This window comes from Taudactylus pleione, unplaced genomic scaffold (assembly GCF_031769625.1).
Source record: "Taudactylus pleione unplaced genomic scaffold, aTauple2 ptg000065l, whole genome shotgun sequence".
NCBI classification, from domain to species: domain Eukaryota; kingdom Metazoa; phylum Chordata; class Amphibia; order Anura; family Myobatrachidae; genus Taudactylus; species Taudactylus pleione.
In genome coordinates this window covers 13,298,771-13,320,172 of record NW_028284467.1, presented here as the reverse complement: position 1 = coordinate 13,320,172, position 21,402 = coordinate 13,298,771, and the positions used below count along the sequence as shown (strand labels likewise).

General features: G+C 39.6%; 1 protein-coding gene across 1 annotated transcript in view; it reads left to right on the top strand.

Annotated features, from left to right (window-relative positions):
- Positions 1-20,240, top strand: part of DIP2B (DIP2 acetate--CoA ligase B (putative)) — a 258,999-nt gene extending 238,759 nt beyond the window's left edge. The window contains exons 33-38 of the mRNA XM_088465945.1: positions 892-953; positions 3,857-3,914; positions 5,959-6,033; positions 8,947-9,121; positions 10,823-10,946; positions 11,878-20,240. Coding sequence (XP_088322071.1) covers positions 892-953; positions 3,857-3,914; positions 5,959-6,033; positions 8,947-9,121; positions 10,823-10,946; positions 11,878-12,130 — 747 coding nt within the window. The 3' untranslated portion in view covers positions 12,131-20,240. The remainder of the gene's footprint in view (positions 1-891; positions 954-3,856; positions 3,915-5,958; positions 6,034-8,946; positions 9,122-10,822; positions 10,947-11,877) is intronic.
- The last annotated feature ends 1,162 nt before the right edge of the window (positions 20,241-21,402 follow it).

Genomic DNA, 21,402 nt, shown 5'->3' with positions numbered 1-21,402 from the left:
CAAGTCCTTATCCTGAACCTGCTTTATTAAAGCGACCTAATCCAACTTCAATTTATAATACAAACAAAAACTCAGGACCTAACACTATACCCAGTCCTGTATGTGGAGCTCAAGACCCACGCCCGTGCCATACCTCCAAGCTATCGCAAGTTGCTGACCTTGCACAGGATGGAGTTTCATGGAAGAAGTGTGTTCTGGGTGGCATTTCGGGTGTGCTTATTTATCCCAATTTTGCAAGTCTAATTGTTAAAAGGATATGATATTGTGATCACATGCCCCAACAACCTAAATCATGTACCCCCACATTGTCCAGCACGTATTCCCAATTCCTGGAACAGCTGTATAGGTAAAGTATACGTAGAGGCTTTGGAAATCATACCATACATGGTAATAGTAATAAGAAAACCAAGGGCAGGGCTCTGGACACAATATGGAGCTGTACAAAGGCACATGGAGTACAGCCCAGTGCATAGGATTCTAAAGGAAACTCTGTGATTCACATGACAAGGTCATTGAGCTGTCTATTGGGAGGGGGTCGTGTGGTTTTTTTCTGTTACTGAAGTAGTTATTTTAATGTGCAGCACAATGTAATCACATTTATTTAAAAAATATGTATATATTATATATTTTTTAAATAGCGCAGCAATATAAAGTTATTTATAAACATTTTATTAGTCTTACAAGAGCTTGAACTTTTTTTTTTGTTTAGATTTGACCTTTCTGCACTGCAATTTCACTTTAAATATAATTGTGCACAATTTACATAAATGTTATAATTTACTTTTGCTTCTAAAGTTACTTTAAGTATATTCAATTCAGATTCCAGAAATGAGCAATCCTTAAAGCGGACTATATTGGTTTGTGTAAATTGTTGTCTTATTTCATTTCCAGGGAACCTCAGGGCCAGATCCTACTACAGTGTATGTGGATCTTAAATCCCTTCGGCATGACAGGTATTCAGTTTAATCACATTATGATTGTGCTTGATAAATATATGTTGTATGTGAAAAGTATTAGGGAGGGGGTCTATCAAACAGGACTTGGCATGGCATCACTGAATTTGTGAGTTTATTTTGAGAGAGAGCTATGATTTTTTCTGTTTTCTTTGGATTTTATCATTTTAGCACAGAATAAAAAGTTAAAACTTGCATTTAGATTGGTCACTTAAATGATATAGGGGTCTATTTACTAAGCTGTGTTAGGAGGTAAAGTAAACGGTGATAAGGTACCAGCCAATCAGCTCCTAACTGCCATTTTTCAAACACGGCCTGTGACATGGCAGTTAGGAGCTGATTGGCTGGTACCTTATCACCGTTCACTTTATCTCCTAACACAGCTTTGTAAATAGACCCCAAAATGTCATATATTGGATATTAAGCATATATGATAGTAATTAAAAATACAATTTTCTTATGTATTAAAATGCAATATATATTATTTCCATATCCTGTGGAATATTTTTTCCTTATTGCTCTACTACATAATGGCTTACGTAGAGCAATACAGTTTGCAGTTCAGCAGCAGATAGCATATTACACCTCTTCTTGTATATAATTGTATCTTAGTAGTGTTTATATGTACTGCTTTATTCCTACACGCTAACACCATGCCTGCTAGATATCTAGGTGCTAATATTTGGCACTCATATACTTGCCAATACTCCATACAGTGTGGATAGACATATACTGTACAGTATGTTGCCTTATGACACCTAATACACCACTGACATTTGCCATATTGTCTTACAAGGAAAAAAAAACATCTCACTTATACTGTCTAAAATAAATATGCATTGCCAGGAAGACATAGGGGTTTGCATTGCCAGGAAGATATACAGTAGGGGTATGCATTGCCAGAAAGACATACAGTAGGGGTATGCATTGGCAGGAAGACATAGGGTATGCATTGGCAGGAAGACATAGGGGTATGCATTACCTGGCGAGGCACAGGAGTATGCGTTGCCCGGAGAGGCACAGGGGTATGCGTTGCCCAGAGAGGCACAGGGGTAGGCGTTGCCCGGAGAGGCACAGGGGTAGGCGTTGCCCGGAGAGGCACAGGGGTAGGCGTTGCCCGGAGAGGCACAGGGGTAGGCGTTGCCCGGAGAGGCACAGGGGTAGGCGTTGCCCGGAGAGGCACAGGGGTAGGCGTTGCCCGGAGAGGCACAGGGGTAGGCGTTGCCCGGGGAGGCACAGGGGTAGGCGTTGCCCGGGGAGGCACAGGGGTAGGCGTTGCCCGGAGAGGCACAGGGGTAGGCGTTGCCCGGAGAGGCACAGGGGTAGGCGTTGCCCGGGGAGGCACAGGGGTAGGCGTTGCCTGGAAAGACATAGGGGCGGGCATGCATTGCCTGAAACGCATAGGATGCTAATGTCAGAATAATCTGAAGTGATGCAGACATTTCTGCTATTTCCTGCTATCTGTTGGCAGGAAAAAAGTTATGTGCAAGTTTCTTGGTTCTTCAGTGTTCCAATTATATTGTATGGATTGGCATAGCGATGTAAAATCTAGTAATGCATTCAGTTTTTAAGGGCTGGTCATTATGTTAGGAATTCACAATACATGTTTAGTGATGGCAATGAAGAAAAGAAAGTGGTTTAGGACATTATTTGCTGACGTGTTGTTCGGGCCGTCCAGATGGGTGGGGTGTGGTGCTGTGATTCCAATCATAGCAATTCACCGCAAATTGTGTAATTGAGACCCTGGACTGCCCACTCCCGTGTAGGTGGAACTTGGGAGCCTTGGATAGACTCCAAAATCTGTAGGCAAGTATGGTATAGGGAAGGAAATGTGCCACTGCTGTAGCCAGGGAAGACCAGAAGCAGGCAGGGAAGGAAATGTGCCACTGCTGTAGCCAGGGAAGGACAGAAGCAGGCAGGGGAAGGAAATGTGCCACTGCTGTTGCCAGGGAAGGAAATGTGCCACTGCTGTAGCCATGGAAAACCAGAAGCAGGCAGAGAAGGAAATGTGCCTCTGCTGTAGCCAGGGAAGTCAAGAAGCAGGCAGGGAAGGAAATGTGCCACTGCTGTAGCCATGGAAAACCAGAAGCAGGCAGAGAAGGAAATGTGCCACTGCTGTAGCCAGGGAAAACCAGAAGCAGGCAGAGAAGGAAATGTGCCACTGTTGTAGCCAGGGAAGTCAAGAAGCAGGCAGGGGAAGGAAAGGTGCCACTGCTGTAGCCAGGGAAGTAAAGAAGCAGGCAGGGGAAGGAAAGGTGCCACTGCTGTAGCCAGGGAAGTAAAGAAGCAGGCAGGGACGGAATGTGCCACTGCTGTAGCCAGGGAAGTCAAGAAGCAGGCAGGGGAAGGAAAGGTGTCACTGTTGTAGCCAGGGAAGTAGAGAAGCAGGCAGGGACGGAATGTGCCACTGCTGTAGCCAGGGAAGTCAAGAAGCAGGCAGAGAAGGAAATGTGCCACTGCTGTAGCCAGGGAAGACCAGAAGCAGGCAGAGAAGGAAATGTGCCACTGCTGTAGCCAGGGAAGACCAGAAGCAGGCAGAGAAGGAAATGTGCCACTGCTGTAATCAGTGGAGACCAGAAGTAGGCAGAACTGATGCTTGCTAATACTTTCTTATTTGTACTGTCAAAGCGAAGCTGCTGCTGAGCCAAGGTGCAGAGATGAATCATAGGGAGTGATGGGTAGATATCATTGTGTTAAGGAGAAAAGATCATGTAGCATTTGATGTATAGTTTCATTATATAGTGCCACCAAGAGGCCACATGGTATGTTCCTTCTCTTCAGTCTTACATGGAGTGTATGCTCCTACTGAGTGGTCTGATAACAGGTAGAATGATTTGGTTGATGCATTTCTAGCATTAACTGGCATAAATAGGTGAATGACCAGACCTTTGCCTTACATTTAGGGTACGCTTGGTGGAGAGGGGGTCTCCACAGAGTCTGCTTCTACTGGAATCTGGAAAGGTAAAATCTTATTTAATAATACATCATTTAATATTTTAGTGACTGCAGTTAGTATTTCTCATTGTAATCTCATTATATTTGCAATGGTCCAATAAGCGCTCACTATAATGCGCTTGTTTCATGTGTGTAAAGTAAGCTGTATGGTTATTGCTGGGAGCTGGGCGCCCTAATTGCTGCAGGCAGTATACTTTTTATCTTCAAGATGGCAGTATTAAGGCATACAGTAAGTGTCCATGCACATCAGATGGGTTACAGCATTGGTTCATAGTTTTCCCTGCTGTATTGGTAACATTTAAATTTTAGTGCCCCTTAACCAGCCATGGATCATTTAGGCAGAGTGCAAGTATAGGTATGCCAATAGTCGTTGGCTAAATGTAGCCATGAGGTTCTGTCTGAACCTAGCATGTAATACAATGCAGGTTTTTGTTCCGTAATTACCAGATATGTGCAGGCAAACCTCAAACAGCATTCTGACGAGACCTCATTCTTCATTGAATTTCTCCCTAAGCGGTGAGAGGGGCCTGCAGAGGGGGGAATCCTAGTTTTAGGGTAATTGGCAAACTAGGTGTCCCAGATTATTTTCTTGTCACTATAAAACATAGTTTATCATTGCCTGACAGAATAGAGATCCTGGGCATCTCCAGTGTTTGACAAATGAGCACTCTGTGTTCTGGGTATGGAATTTAGGTTTATTAGGAAATTGGCAGACACAGATGAACAGAGCATGGGTTTAGTTGAATGTTCACCATTAGTATATTATTTAGCGAGTGTCCACTTTACTACCAGAAGATAGTGATTTTGGTACGGGATGCCGGCACTCGGGATCCCGGGGGTCAAAATCCATACGCTGGCATCCCGACAGGGCTATGATACCGACTCCTGTAGGTAGGTATCCTATCCCTCCCCCTACCCTATCCCCCCTCTGTGCCTGAATCTAGCCCCCCCCCAGTACCTAAACCTAACCTCCCCCTTCCCGCACTCTAAACCTAATTCTCTCCCTTAGTGCCTAACCTTAACCCTCCCCCTAGTGCCTAACCCTCCCCCCAACCCCACTACTTACTGTCAGGCTGCCGGGATTCTGGTGCCGGGATTCTAAGCCCTGGCATCCCGTGCTGGGATGCTGACCGTATACCTTTTTAGGACATGCCACCCAAATATAGATTATATACCCTGTCTGTTCACAACCAGACAGCATAGAGGGAAAGTGGTAATCTTGCAGGTACCAGAATCTGCTGTGCCCTGTGCTCTCATGGCTGACTGTTAACTTTTTAACTTGGCCATAACAGGAAAGTCTCCTTTGGCAGCTGGTTGACCATAACCCATCCATCTGCCACTGCATCTTCTCTCAATGAGCCGGATTGAAAATCCAAGAGTAATTCTAATTTCTGGCTGACAGAGAGATACAGTTTCAGTCTTCCATAACCAAATATTCCGAAATACGGATTTTTTTTGGCTTGACTGAGATAATGAAACCTTTGATTTTTGATCGTTCAATGTAAACAAACTTTGTCGAAGGCACAAATTATTAAATTTATTGTATAAAATTACCTTTAGGCTCTGTGTATAAGGTGTATATGAAACATAACTGAATTTTATATATGTACACAAACTTAGTTTGAGCCACAAAATTATTGAAAATATTGTATAAAATGACGTGCAGGCTGTGTGTATAAGGTGTATATATAACACATAAATGCTTTCTGTGTGTATATTTGGGTCACATTCACAAGATATTTCATTATGATATGCAAATATTCCAAAATACGGAATATTCCAAAATACCCCTGGTCTCAAGCATTTTGAATATTGGAGGCTCAACCTGTAGTAATTAATGATCACTGTGCAATTCGTACGATATAAAGTGTATATACTTGAGAATTGTGTATGATTATGTTTATATTATGTTTACATATGACATGGGTGGTTAGTACAAAAATATATTAAGTAGGAGTATATCAATAGGTAGGTTTGTAAAACTGCAAAGTATAGATTTGATTTGCTTTTGCCCATTTATCTAATTTTGTTGTTCTGATCGGCTTGTTAGATTCTGCCTGGAGTCACAGTGATTATTGTTAATCCAGAGACCAAAGGACCATTGGGAGATTCTCATCTTGGTGAGGTAGGTCTGCCAATGGGGGGTGGGAGGTAAGTTTACATTTGGGGCCTGTGGACATGATATATGATATATTTAATATATTTTTTTAAATAAATTTTAAACTTTAAGAAATAAAAAAATGACAATTTCTGACCAGTTTTAGGGATAAAATTAAATCATCAGTTAAGTGGTTAACAGTTACTTATATAGTGCCAGCAAATTCCATTTACAATACGAATAATGGTCAGTGGCCAACAGCAGTGACTGAACAATTGGAATCCAGACAGATTGGAATCCTTTACGTGAGTTTTCCCAAGTTAGAATAAATGTTCTGTGATTTGTAGAAAATGAAGCTAGGATCACTTGTCAGTAGCATGATGGGTGAGGTCTAGAGACCGTTCCTTAAGTGAATACAGCAAAAGGACATCAACAACGTAATATTTCTAGCCATACAATCTATAGAAAATTAATCCATAAAAGAGATATTTTCATGATATTTAAAATAAAGTTGAACTTAAGAACTGTGTATTATAGTCCTCAGCAGTTTATTTCACATTATGTGATACCGTTTACTCACTTAAATTATACATTTCCCTTTTTCCCACTGAGATACTGGCTTATGTCATCCTTATCTGTTATCACATTATCCATTTACTCCTATTTCTTCACATATTTGTTGCTTGTAACTGAGCTACTCTTTGTACTGAACTTTACATTTATTACTTTATACTTTGTGTTCAGTAACATGTATGTGCAGAGAATTGATTATTCATACATTTACAGCTAATTTCCAATTGCCTATCAAATGTCATAATACAATGGTTTTATTTATATATATATATATATATATATATATATATATACACACACACACACACAGCTGTCGGGATGCCGCAGTTCAGAATACCGACAGCGGCATCCCGACAGCCAGGATCCCGACACCCATAGAACCTAACGGTGAGTACTTTTCTATCCCCTACCCTAACCCATCCTCCTCGTGCCTAAACCTAACCTCCCCCTCCCCGCACCCTAATCCTAACCCTCTCCCTAGTGCCTAACCCCGCTAGCTAACGCTACCCTGCACCCAGATACTTGTGCCGGGATCCCAACCTGTCGGGATTCGGCGCTGGTATTAAGACCATCGGCAACCCACACGTCAGGATGCCGACCACATCCCGTTCATAGCTGTGCTGCTCTACTTGGTCATTAATTCAGCTGGACAGGCTGTACAGCAGAGGTCTTCAACCATGGCCCTCCAGCTGCTGTGGAACTACACATCCCAGCATGCACTGCCATAGTTTTAGCATGCTGTTATATCAGAAAGGTGGCAGTGCATGCTGGGATGTGTAGCTCCACAGCAGCTGGAGGGCCAAGGTTGTAGACCCCTGCTGTACAGTATACTGTACTTTCTCAGTCACCCCAATTGGAAAGCCATGATGTATAGTATTTATTTTAGTTAAATATAGTAGGGAGGGCTGATACCAAGCTTTCACGTCATTTATCAAAGGAAAAATAAACTTCACGATATGTATACTAAGCGGGTGCTTATCAGTGGCTCTAGACGTGCAATTTAAAACTTCAATAACAAGTTTAAAAACAGGCGTGTTTTGCATTTAATATTACAGGTGTCTTCATACACCAAGCCTTAATACACCATATGGCACGAGAAGCAGAAAAACACAGCTCACAGTGTACTAGATACGCAGGGCTGCGGCTTTAACTGCACAGGAATTAGTTTTAAACACGTAAAGTCGCAGGTGAAGCACAAAGGAACATGAGAAAAAAACATGACCACTGCCTGGTATCGCTTCATATACAGATTCAGCCTCCGCCGCACACGTTCAAATGTTGCATATATTGATCTCTGCAGTCTCGCTAAGTAGTTTTGTCGCTTCAAGTTTTCTTTGTGTGAATAAGATGCGCATTTTGAGCGAATAATTAGCTTGGCGTAGAGAGGGCTGTTTGGCGCGACCAAAGCTACGTTGTATGAGGACACACATGTATTGCCATAAATCCTGTGGCCAATAGCTCTGATGAGCAAAGCCACCACTTAGTAAATATGCCCCCTATTCTGTATCAGAAAACCACTGATGTTTGGCACCACTACTTTTACTTCTAGAGAATCCCATGTAAAACTAACCAACTTAATAAAGGAAATTTGGTATAAACTGGTCTCCTCCTAATACTCCCAAATCCACAGGGATGGACATCGCTACAATCTTGTATATAAGCAATAACAACATTCAGTGAAGGACAACAGGGTAAAGAGCAACACATGATGGTAGACGTTAAAGGTTCTTGTTTAGGCCGTTTGCCATGTGGGGTCTCTGAATGAGCAGGACCTGTTATTTCTAAAAGGTTTCACACAAACACATCTACTAGATATATCAGCTTGAACATAAGTTCACCTAAATATGTGAGCAGAGTGAGAACTATATAGGGCATTTCCCACTTGGTACATATACAGAGTACACTTTTATCTGTGTGTCAGCTTCACTTACCAGTTTGCCATACCCTTTGTTCCTTCCTTTCTACCCACCGCATTGCCATTTGTCACCACTAGATGGCAGTACCACATACTCAATACATAAATCTGCAGAAACCCTTAAAATATAGGCTGCTTTAGATTGTGAGCTCTTTTACATTTGCTGGTGTATACTCATAATTACAACAAACATTGTTTATTATACTCAAACTAATATACTGTAAGCTATACCTATACATACCACATTCCAACAATGGAGAAATGACATTAACAGCTTGCTATACGCAATGTAATGTGACCTATGCAATTCAGCCCTTTTCTTAGAACATATTGATTAATTGTATTCTGTAACACGACGTAGCTGGCTCTGACGTGGAGCGCTGAATTATATACAAGTGTGATTGCAGTATGGTATCTCTGCCCACTGAGCTTGCACTTGTGTGTTGCCACAGATTTGGGTGAACAGTCCTCACACAGCCAGTGGATACTACACCATCTATGACAGTGAAAGTCTGCAGGCCGATCATTTTAACACCAAGCTCAGCTTTGGGGACACACAGACGCTCTGGGCAAAAACTGGATATCTCGGCTTTGTCCGTAGAACAGAGTTGACGGATGCAAGTGGAGGTATGATTATCACATCTAGGTGTCACCAGTTACACAAGTACCTTTTCAATCATAACTTTTACTTTAAATTAAAAAACATTCTGTGTGTGAATTATATAACTGCACATTATTTTTTTGAACGCCCGATGAAGCTATTCAATTGTTGCTATGATCTGGCACAAGTGCTGTGGGCATCCAGATTTCTGCTCGCACCATCCTGGGGTAGCGAGCAGATAGCCACAATAAGTTGGCTGTTTGGGCGTTCTACACAGTAGAAGTCTAAACCCGGTGCTTTTGGATGCGACAAGCATTAACTTCAGCACTCGCACTTGATTGGAGCAACAATTGAATACAGATGTATTCTCAATAGACTGAATACGCCACGCAGCGCAACTTGGTTGGCATGAGTGAGCCGCCAAGTCCTGTGCCACTCTTCTAGTGTTGGGCGTCTTTTTTTTTTTTTTTCTGAAAATGCGTCTAAGCCACAATGCAATGTGACTAGGACGCACCAGCAGACTGTGCTGATTAATTTGATAGGCGGCACTTGTATATTTGTATGCACCTGAGTCTGTATATGAAGCACAGCGCAACTTGGAATGAAAAAAGCTGCTGCTGCTACATTGTAGCACTTTCTATACAGATTCAGAGACTCATTTGCACACAGATAAACAAGTGTCACATATCAAATTAGCACAGTCTGCTGGTGCATCGCATTGCGACTAATGGTGCATACACACGGTATGATCTGTACCACCAACGACTTGAAAGATATCTTTCAGTGAGTCATCCTGCCACACCTCTGACCAGGGAAAGTTGACGATATCGTGCAAGTTGGCCTGTATGCATGGACGATGAAAGATATCTTTATCGTCCATGCGGGAACGAGCATCGTTGGTCGTTGACAGGTTGGTAAGTACATAAAAATGAACGATAACGATATGAACAATATTGTTCAGTTTTATCGCTCCGTGTGTACGCACCTTTAGACCCATTTTCAACAAAAAAGGCCCCCTGGGACCTGGCGCGCCAAGAGAGACTTTTTGGCGCAATTGCAGCAAAGATGTGTAAGGAAACATTTCCGTTGGGCACCCATTACTAACGGGCAACCAGAAACCAAATGAATTGCTACTTAAGTCTCTATTCTATTGAAAATTTATTTCAAAGTTTGATTGTTATATGTAAAATATATATATATACAGGTTGAGTCTCCCATATCCAAATATTCCGAAATACGGAATATTTTTAGCATGACTGAGAAAGTGAAACCTTTGATTTCTGATGGTTTAATGTACACAAACTTTGTTTAAAGCACAAAATTAATAAAAATATAGTATAAAATAACATTCAGGCTGTGTGTATAAGGTGTATATGAAACATAAATTAATTTTATGTATGTACACAAACTTTTTTTGATGCACAATATTATCAAAACTATAGTATAAAATGACCTGCAGGCTGTGTGTATAAGGTGTATATAAAACATAAATGCATTCTGTGATTAGATTTGGGTCCCATTCCCAAGATATGTCATTATTTTATGCAAATATTCCAAAATACGGAATATTCCGTTATCCAAAATACCCCTGGTCCCAAGCATTTTGGATATGGGAGACTCAACCTGTATATGTAATTTTCGATTACATTGATAGTGACTAGATATAGCATCTCATGAAACACTTCATTGTTGCTCAAGGTTTGCTTCTGTCTCCTTCTCGTTTTAAGAACGGCATGATGCCTTATTTGTTGTTGGAGCACTGGATGAAACACTGGAGTTGAGGGGACTGCGCTACCATCCCATCGACATAGAGACCTCTGTGTCACGCACACATCGCAGCATTGCTGAATGGTGTGTATGCATTGTAGAATTCTTTCTTCTTAATTTAAATACTCTATGCCTGTCTTAGCCATATTATTTCCTAATTGGATTACAAATGGTGAACGCTATAACCACTTAATAACGCCCATTACTTTCTATTTCTATTTTATTGATCTGTCCTTTCCTATTTCTTTTCAACACTTCTGCCATCTGTTTACCTTGGATTAGTTCTTTAGCCGAGGTCCATTGGCAACCGGCATTTATTATATAATAAGGGGTCCATACATCAACAATCAATTGGGACAATTCTGCGTTTTGCTTATGATTTGTAAAAAAAGTTTTTAAAAAAATGGCAATGTATGGGGATCGCCGATGCCGAGCAAAAAATGATTGTAATCGGTGAATTAGGATTTACAAGATCATCGGCACAACGCAGAATTGACCATTTTGATTGTTGATGTATGGGCTCCAATAGCCTAAAGGGCACATTAACAAACTTTTGCTCTTGTTGCTTATGAAGCAGAATACACCTGAGCAAAGCACTGGAAATATATTGTTACAGTGTGATCCATTCATCTCTGAGCTGTCCACAAAGACACAGCAGTGCCATACATGGCTTGGAGATAGCTACAGTGGTGGTGACATCATTTGTTTGTGGTCTGAGCAGCGCCTATCACGTCTATGTACGTAGACAGCTTATCTTTCAAGGCACACAGATTTATGGATCTCTGTGCTTTTATTTCCCTGATGATATCTGAAACCAAATTAAAGAAACTGTCCTATGGACACCCCTACGTATAATTAGGGCTGAGTGACCTGTGCTTGTCTGATGTCTCTTGTAGTCTAGAACACCACTATACATATGTAGTGCGGTCAGTTCCTTCAGTTAAATTGCTAGGGGAAAAAAAAAAGCTCCAAAACATTTAAACTTTTGATTTCCTTCTTTTTCCCTGGAAAACAGTGCTGTATTCACATGGACCAACCTGCTGGTAGTGGTGGTGGAGCTGTGCGGGTCTGAGCAGGAGGCCCTGGATCTGGTTCCTCTAGTGACTAATGTTGTGCTGGAAGAACATTACTTGATCGTGGGAGTAGTGGTAGTGGTGGATCCTGGCGTCATCCCCATCAATTCTCGAGGAGAGAAGCAGCGGATGCACCTACGGGACAGTTTCTTAGCGGATCAGTTAGATCCAATCTATGTTGCATACAACATGTAAAGACAATAGACTTTTAACCACTCAAAAATGACACCAGGTTTATTATTATTTTTGACACAATTTCATGTAATATACCAATGCTTGATGATACAGTAGATTGAAATGTGCATTATCTTTTTAGCCTAACCTAGTAGATCATGGTCTTTCTGCGATAATTTTATGAAAGGGAACACTGTGGTAAGGTAGTATTAAAAGCAGATCACTGGACATTAACTGTATCTTAACTGCAGAACTAACAGTATAAGTACAGTGCTGGCTGTTCCTCCGACCAGTGCGTCACAGGGACAGCATTCTGCATTTTCTATGACCTGGTTCTGCAGTGCCGATTTAGTTAATTATGAAAGGATTTATTTTTCTAATCCTTCATATTTGCAGCTGTAGCTTTGTTTTGTCTGAGTAAATTAACAATAGGTAGTAAAATTGCTTCTGCGTAATGGTGCCATGAGTCTCCTCCCCCTGCGGCGGAGCAGAGTTTACAGTTGGTTAAGCCTCGCAAGCGCTACGGTGGGGTGTTCGGTTTAGATTTTAAAAAGGAAAAAAAAAAAAAGGTTTTTGGACTAAAATTTAGATTTCTTTTCCATTTAGATAGGTCTTGTATGTAAAATATTCTGCCTATATTTTAAATATGTAAATATTAATATAACAATTGTCAACAGTCAAATCCACTTGTGGTAAATATGGAGATGATGTTGAATTGTTCTATGGCAATTTCTGTGTGTTTAGCAATTTTACAAATTTTCCAGTTTATAGAGTACAGGGTGACGCAACCTACAGGGTGACGCAACCTGTGGGCTTTCCAGCAGGGTTTGAATTGAAAGTCAGCCTCTCATTGGCTAGCATGCTGGGACCTGTCATTCAAACAGCTAGAAAGTTTTACTTTACTGCATCTGTCCTAGACAATGCAAGTGATAGATTGTGACAAGTGTCCTGATCCTTACAGAAGTATTTTGTTGCCTACTAATATATGTTGTTAAATATATGCTGAATGTTTTAATGAGTTTGTCTTTGGGGAATTTGCTAAGTACTCAACTATATTGCCAGCAGGTAAAAAAAACAAACTTACTATTGATGCACTTTCTCATTACTGCCTTCTGTTCCATTGTGGCAAGAGAGCTTAGTGTCTCTCTGCAATGGCTGAATGACTTCTACTGTCTGGATTGTTTTCATTCATAACCAGCATTTTGCACCTGGTATAATACACCATAATACTCATGGGCTGAACAGTAACCTTGCTAGATGCGCTCTACTATATAGATTATCCTCAATGTTAAAATTATGTTTAGATTTCAAAAAGCAAGAAACCATGTCTGTCGCAGTGATTGTATATTATGCTGTGGTAGATAGAGAACTGGTGTTTTGGGTCCAAGTTGTATAATTACACTGTGCTTTTACTACTGCCTGTAAAGTTTGTCAGCAGTCCATAATATACCAACATGCATTACAGTATTTCCTTGTTAGAAACCTGTATCCAAGCTTAGTAGTAACAATGGACATATTCGTGTGGTTTGGACAATGTAACATAGATCTACCAAGCATCAAGCTGCATGTACCAATTACATTTTTGATTTGCAGGACTCGAATAGAACCTCTGGAATGTCCCGTTATAAGAAGTTATTTTGCAGGATATATATAATATATATCACAAGGTTTTCTGCTTGGCGCTTACACATGGAAGTGCACCTTCACCTGGAAATAGATAAATGGGGCACACTGACAAAACCATTTCTCAGCAACTGGATATTACTTCACAATCCCTGTAAAGTGTGTTTTATTAGCATCTATATGTCTATTATTTATTCATTTTCTAATTCAACATTCCACTCACACTTTTTTTGTGCTCAAGGAAATTGTTTGTTTTATTTGGGTCTACCTCCATCTCTATATTTCATTACTATGTTCTTTAATAAAGTGGGCCACACAATGCCTGTATTTATTGCCAGTCCATATCAGATCACCATATACGATGTGGACCTGTTGTGTGAATGTACAGCCCAAATAAGTCCATGGCAGCATAGAGTAAAATTCTTCCACCCAATAGAAGCTCACTGGAGTACACTACCATTCAAAAGTTGGGGGTCACCCAGACAATTTCATGTTTTACATGAAAACTGACTTTTATTTATCAAATGAGTTGCAAAATGAATAGAACATATAGTCATTGGCAAGGTTAGAAATAATGATTTGTATTTGAAATAATAATTTTGTCCTTCAAATTTTGCTTTCGTCAATGAATGCTCCTCTTGCAGCAATTACAGCATTGCAGACCTTTGGCATTCTAGCTGTTAATTTGTTGAGGTAATCAGAAGAAATTCACCCCACGCTTCCTGAAGCACCTCCCACAAGTTGGATTGGCTTGGTGGGCACTTCTTGCGTACCATACAGTCAAGGTGCTCCCACAACAGCTCAATGGGGTTGAGATCTGGTGATTCCATTACAGACAGAATACCAGCTGCCTGCTTCTTCCCTAAATAGTTCTTGCATAATTTGGAAGTGTGCTTTGGGTCAATGTCCTGTTGGAGGTGGAAATTGGCGCCAATCAAGCGCTGTCCACAGGGTAGGCATGGCGTTGCCTTCCTTATTCAAACTCCCTTTTACCTTGTACAATCTCCCACTTTACCAGCACCAAAGCAGCCCCAGACCATCACATTACCTCCACCATGCTTGACAGATGGCGACAGACACTCTTCCAGCATCTTTTCACTTGTTCTGCTTCTCACAAATGTTCTTCTATGTGATCCAAACACCTCAAACTTCGATTCGTCTTTCCATTACACTTTTTTGCAATCTTCCTCTGTCTGTGTTCTTTTGTCCATATTAATCTTTTCCTTTTATTGGCCAGTCTCAGATATGGCTTTTTCTTTGCCACTACCTAGGCCAGCATCCCGGAGCCACCTCTTCACTGTAGATGTTGACACTGGCGTTTTGCGGGTATCACTTAATGAAACTGCCAGTTGAGGACTTGTGAGGCGTCTATTTCTCAAACTAGAGACTCTAATGTACTTGTCTTCTTGCACAGTTGTGCATTGGGGCCTCCCACTTCTCTTTCTACTCTGGTTAGAGCCTGTTTGTGCTGTTCTCTGAAGGGAGTAGTACACACCGTTGTAGGAAATGTTCAGTTTCTTGGCAATTTCTCGCATGGAATAGCCTTCATTTCTAAGAACAAGAATAGACTGTTGAGTTTCACATGAAAGTTCTCTTTTTCTGGCCATTTGGAGAGTATATTCGAACCCACAAATGTGATGCTCCAGATACTCAACTAGCTCAAAGGAAGGCCACTTTTATAGCTTCTCTAATGAGCTAACCCGTTTTTAGCTGTGCTAACATAATTGCACAAGGGTTTTCAAATCATCCATTAGTCTTCTAACGTGCTTAGCAAACAATGTACCATTAGAACACTGGAGTGATGGTTGCTGGAAATGGGCCTCTATACACCTATGTAGATATTCCTTTAAACACCAGACGTTTGCAGCTAGTATAGTCATTTACAACATTAACAATGTATAGAGTGTATTTCTGATTAATTTAATGTTATCTTCATTGAAAAAAAGTGCTTTTCTTTCAAAAATAAGGACATTTCTAAGTGACCCCAAACTTTTGAACGGTAGTGTATTTGTGCAGGAACTCTGCTGTAGCCACATTCTCCAATGTGCAGTTATTCTCTTCCGATGGAAGCTGTGCTGCTGTTCTTTGGCACTTGGCAAACCCCAGCAGCGTCAGTCATTAGGAAACTTCCCGGGTGATATGCCAGTGGTAAGGTGGTGCACTGGCATGGCTAATTTAAATACACTATGGTTTATTTACAAAGCACAAAAAAATGGACCCCTGTACTTCTGCCTTGTTTTACTGCTAAACATTTTTTAAGGTCAATGGTCCTTGGGAAAGGTGCATGCCCCCACCCACCTGTAAATGCTTGTGATGGAAACCATAGCAACTTATATTGTTCATTTACAACAGACCCTTAATTTAATTTAAGCTCTATTTTTTTACAAAAATATTTGTTCATTCTCATGTATTAAATGAATCAGAAAAGCAAGAGGGCTTCTTTATTTCCTGCCACTTTTGTTTTAATGTTTAGATTTTATTGGCCAAAGTGCTACAATGTGACTGTCCCGTATATGCTCCCTATTATCCTAATAATGCCGCGCAGTCCCCATCTTCTACCACAAGATGGTGCAAACCCTCTTGAACATCAAATCCATGCATTTTCCCATAAAATGGGTACAGCTACAGGAGTGTGTGTGATGTGGCAAAAGAGCATCTGCACTGCACTTTTGTATGTTTGTAAATGAGCCTTATTGTTTGCATATCTTTTACTGCTTCCAGTAAGATGAATATGATAGACCTATTTATTGTGCCTGAATAAATGAGCTCCTGGCTTTTAAGGCATGCTTTAAAAAATTGCTACAGTATGTGGCACAATTCAAAGTCATATTCAGCCTGCATTCTGGAGACTTTCACATTGCTGAACATACATCAAATACACCCCAGTAAAAAGTGTAGGTGGATAAATTGATTTTGCAAACATTTCCAACACTATTTAAAGTATTAGAAATCATCTATCCAAAGCAGTGAAGCATCTGGCCTCTTACACACACTTTTGATGTAGCGATCATGACACAGGCAGCAGCGCAATGCATTTCAAAGACTTTATTGTGTCTTCAGATGCCCATTAACTTGAGTGGCGCCTGCTGTCTATAGTGACAATAACTGATCTCAGTGTGAATTACTCCCGAGTCTGTAATTGAAATCCAACATGGATGATAAATTATCATACAAGTGTTGCGTCAACTCTGGTCCTCAAGTATCCCCAACAGGACATGTTTTGTGGATTTCTTTAATCATGCACATGATTTTGATGGGTTTTTGTTGCTGGCTTAAGGCAGTGAATGTGAATTGAACAATTAGCTTTATTGAGACGATTGTAAGCACACAAGTCTCCAGCAGATATATAGAACAGGGTGCTTATCCTCACAATGATGACGACCTGGGGAGTGAATGTATTTTAAAATCTTAAGGAGGAATGGTTTGCACAAAGCTCAAGAGGAAGTTAAGATATAATTTTTTTTTTTTTATAAAATCATTAAATATTTGTGGTGAAAATTAAAATACCAGCTATTTTTGTTAGTCATATGTAGTCCGCTTTCTGGTTAGTGTTTGCTAACCAGCGTTGGATCTGGAACTTAATTTAATCAGCATTTGGATGGGTTTTTTTTAACTCTTGAAAATAATATATTCTCCAGTTTGTGTAATTCATGTATATGTTTAATAATCTCCTTTTCCAAAATCAGAAGATTCAGATTTTTATTTTGACATTGATGTATTAAAATGTAGTCTTAAGTTTATTAAAAAAAAATGTCAATTATTTTTTTTTTACTTCCGAAGATTCAGCAAGTCTAATAGAGTGGTTTCTATATCCGTTTCAGTATCCTTTGTGTTTTTTACGCTTCTGTAAAAATTATATATGTAGTGATGTTGTTTTTTTGTTTTTTTTTTTTTAATTATGCAGTCCTATTTGTCATTGATCAAGGGTTCTCAAGTACCACCAACAGGTCATGTTTTGTGGCTTTCTTCAATTATGCACAGGTGAGTTACTATATTTTGCTGGTCAACTATCCCACCTGCTCCCACAGACCGAAATCCTCATAACATGACCTGTTGGGAAACATGAGGATTGAGGTTGAGAACCACTGTCATAGACTATATTTTCTAATCCAGACAGCGCTTTAGACAATGGACAATGATCCAGTTTATTAGCATTCAGGCTGACAGACCTGACCATGTATGGATAACTTAAATGAAAAGTCTGCTTTAAGACAAATAATTGCTAGTCTTACATACCCTTCATGTAGCAGACAGGGGAGGTTGACCCCCACCTCACATAACTTGTTACTTCTGGGACCTGCCAAGAGACCATTGCACTGTAAGCTCACAGCAAGCAGTGAGGAAAGACCATCCATGACTCTCCCATAGGGTTTTGGAAGAAGTGCTTTTATTAACCTCTGTGAGAGAGGAATGGATGCATTAGCTCTTCCAGCAATGAGACCTCAAACTATAATCATCTCACTTAAAAGGTAAGATTAGCGAGGACTTGACCAAAAGTAGACATGTCCTTTTAAACCACTTCATGGACAATTTTGCCAACTGTGACCCCAACTGACTACAAAAACATATTGTTGGCATTCTAAAAGATAAAAAAAAGTGTCTAACATAATATTCTAGAAAAGAGCATTATGCCAGTGCTAAACCAATGGTAAAACTATGTATTAATGCAGTGGTTCCCAAACTTTTTTGAATCACGGCACCCTACAGTATCAGCATTGTTTTCACGGCACCCCTAAGCCAAAAGTTTGTTCTTGAGGAAAGAAATTATTAAGTAAATTGCGCTTACCTGTCATCCTTAGGTTCAGTTATGTAGTGGTGGACAGGTTTGCGCTTCTGTTTGTTTACATAATTACATTACATTGACCATAAATAAGTTGATTTGGTGCTAGACCACAAACCTGAGGAACCCTTGCAAGTGTCCCGAGGCACCCCAGGGTGCCGCGGTACACAGTTTGGGAACAACTGTATTAATGTCTAATGAAGTAAATAATTGCAAACAAAAAATGATTGAGATGTATAAATCATACTGTGGATTGCATCCGTTCAAATAATAGCTTTCCTTGAGGATATAAATGGTTTACTTATGTATGCCCAAACTAATTTACCCTAGACGAGATAAACCCAAAAACAGACTTTACAGTGGATGGCATACTTGTTCGTTTGTTTTGCTGTGAAGCAAATGTATTTATTGTTCTAAATTAAGTGGTGTTAGGAAAAGTAATCCAAAATTTCAGTTCCTATACATGGCTAACATTTGTGATAGGTTTTGCATTATTACATGTAATTTTTTACAGTGTTTTTCATGTGGTTTTTTTTTTCATATTTATTTGTTAGACAAATTACCAATAAAAATAAGAAAACATCCCTAAATAGATACGGAAACTTGCATGGTGACGCTGTTTTACTATGAACTTGTTACTGACGTCAACTTTGTTAATCATGCCTTATTTCTTGTCTAATCTCTCTACACGTGCAGAAAGTAAGACCATTATGGGAAGTGTATGGATTGTGTAGGCAGTATATATTCTGAAGGTTAGGAAACACAGGAGATTTATTTATAGTGAAAACACATGCTACAACAGATAGCAACCAGATAATGCAGGAAATTGCCCTAATGTGATGCGATCAGATCTTTTGCCCGTTTGGAAATATATGTAGAGGATCAGATTGTACAGATATAGGTATCCAGTGATCAGGGCAAATGGTAGGATTGCAGTGTTGATGCTATCCTCTAAATACAATATGTTCCAGCCAGCACAATTAAATTCCAGTATAGTGCCAATTAGGCTGGAATAAAAATGGCTGACCCAATTGTTATGTGGCCACCTATAGGCTAATGAAAGCAAATGTTTTTGTTGCTACAAATTGCAGTGTGCCTGTACTCTAACCATCTTCTATCCCTACAAAATGACATTACATCTTTACTATGGTTATTCCTGATAATTTAATCACTGACACATTTGTTCTGCAAAGTTGTTGTTTTTTTATTATATTTTTTTTGTTAATAAACCGTTAAGTTTGCAATGATTCCTTTTTAAAATATGAAACTGGTCACTGGTTTTACTTGTTACATTGTATTGTAACAGGAAAAATCCCATATCTGACACGTAACACTTGTTTACATATTAAAACAGGAAATCAAGCTTGAACCTTTTTATATATAATGTTAATGTGTACGCAGCACAGGTTTGCCACTAAAAACATTTCCATTAATGTCTGCTTTAGCTAAACAGATACAACTAAAGCAATATTGTCATGTTGTCTTTGTACAAATCATGTGTGTAAAAGTAGTTTTGCTTTATCTGATTATTTTATCATAATACAAATGAATAATATTATATATGGAAAAAAACTTGTAAAGTGCTCCTATTTTAAATTTGCTTCAGTATTATTATTTTGTGGAGAGGGAGAACGTGTTGTGTGGGTGTTCAAGGCCATGTCACTGGGGGGCCAAAACCAGATGACCTTGGTATTATTTTAATGGGGAAATAAAGATTTTGTATCAACACCATTGTTCACGACAAATCTGCAACGTGTTTGTATAATAGCTTAGTTACATTTTGTGTCTTGCCATTATTTTGCTTATTTTTATTGTTTGTGCAGCATGTTGACAGGAAGCAGTACTACACTTGGAAACCGTGCTATACATCAGCACAAAACATGGCTGCCTTTATACCTCATGTCTCATTGGTCTTATTACAGTTATCAGTTAAGTAGCAGCTATGCGCCTATATATTATTAAGAACAATAGATGGCTGTTTCCTTGCGTGTCAGATTCTATCTATAAACTATTTCATACAACAGTTTGCTTTTGCCTTTTTAAAGCTTTTTATTTGCAGTTGAATTATTGAATACGCTGCAGTTGAAAAACTTATACTGAAATGCCAATATAAAGTGCAATACTATATATATATATATATATATATATATATACACACGTATATAATTTACAGATGTAAAGTAACCATACTTTGGAGGAGTCCGTTGCTCTGTATTTTATTATAAGCAGGGTAACTAACTATCTTTATGAGCCAATGTATTCTTTATCATATTGAGATGTAGCTTTTCCATGGTAGACAAATACATTTACTCCATCGGTCAAAGGCATATGTGAAAGAATTTTATTTTTAAGAATCCCTTTTGCCAAAACACTTTGAAAAACAATTAAGAGTTACTTGGCAGCAGCCATTCTTAATGCAAGATCAGCCCATAATGAAAACATGTTCAATTTGTGAGGCAAAACAATGTTTGTGGAAAATTTTTAATTATTTAAACACCCACGGCACCGTCATCAATGTTTTAGGATTGTTATCAGCTATACTGGTATTGCTCTTGGTCTGGGTTTGCCATAAAGTGGTGGCTACAGTGAATAGTGGAACTAGCAAGCATTAGCAGCAGGATGATAGTTGAATATAGAGCTACTGTAACATGATCTGATCTGGCCATGTAATGGCCTCCATACATCTGTGATTAATTGGGGCAATTTGGCATTTTGCAGATGATTGGAGCATATCAAATTGGCCACAAGGTATTTTCTACAAAAATGAACTTTGGGATCATGACCGATTTTTGTATTATCATGGGTATGTGCACTCCCAGTACCCGTGGTAGCCAATAGAAAAAAAAAAACAATTGGTTTTTATTCGGCAAAACCCAGCCGGAAATTTAAA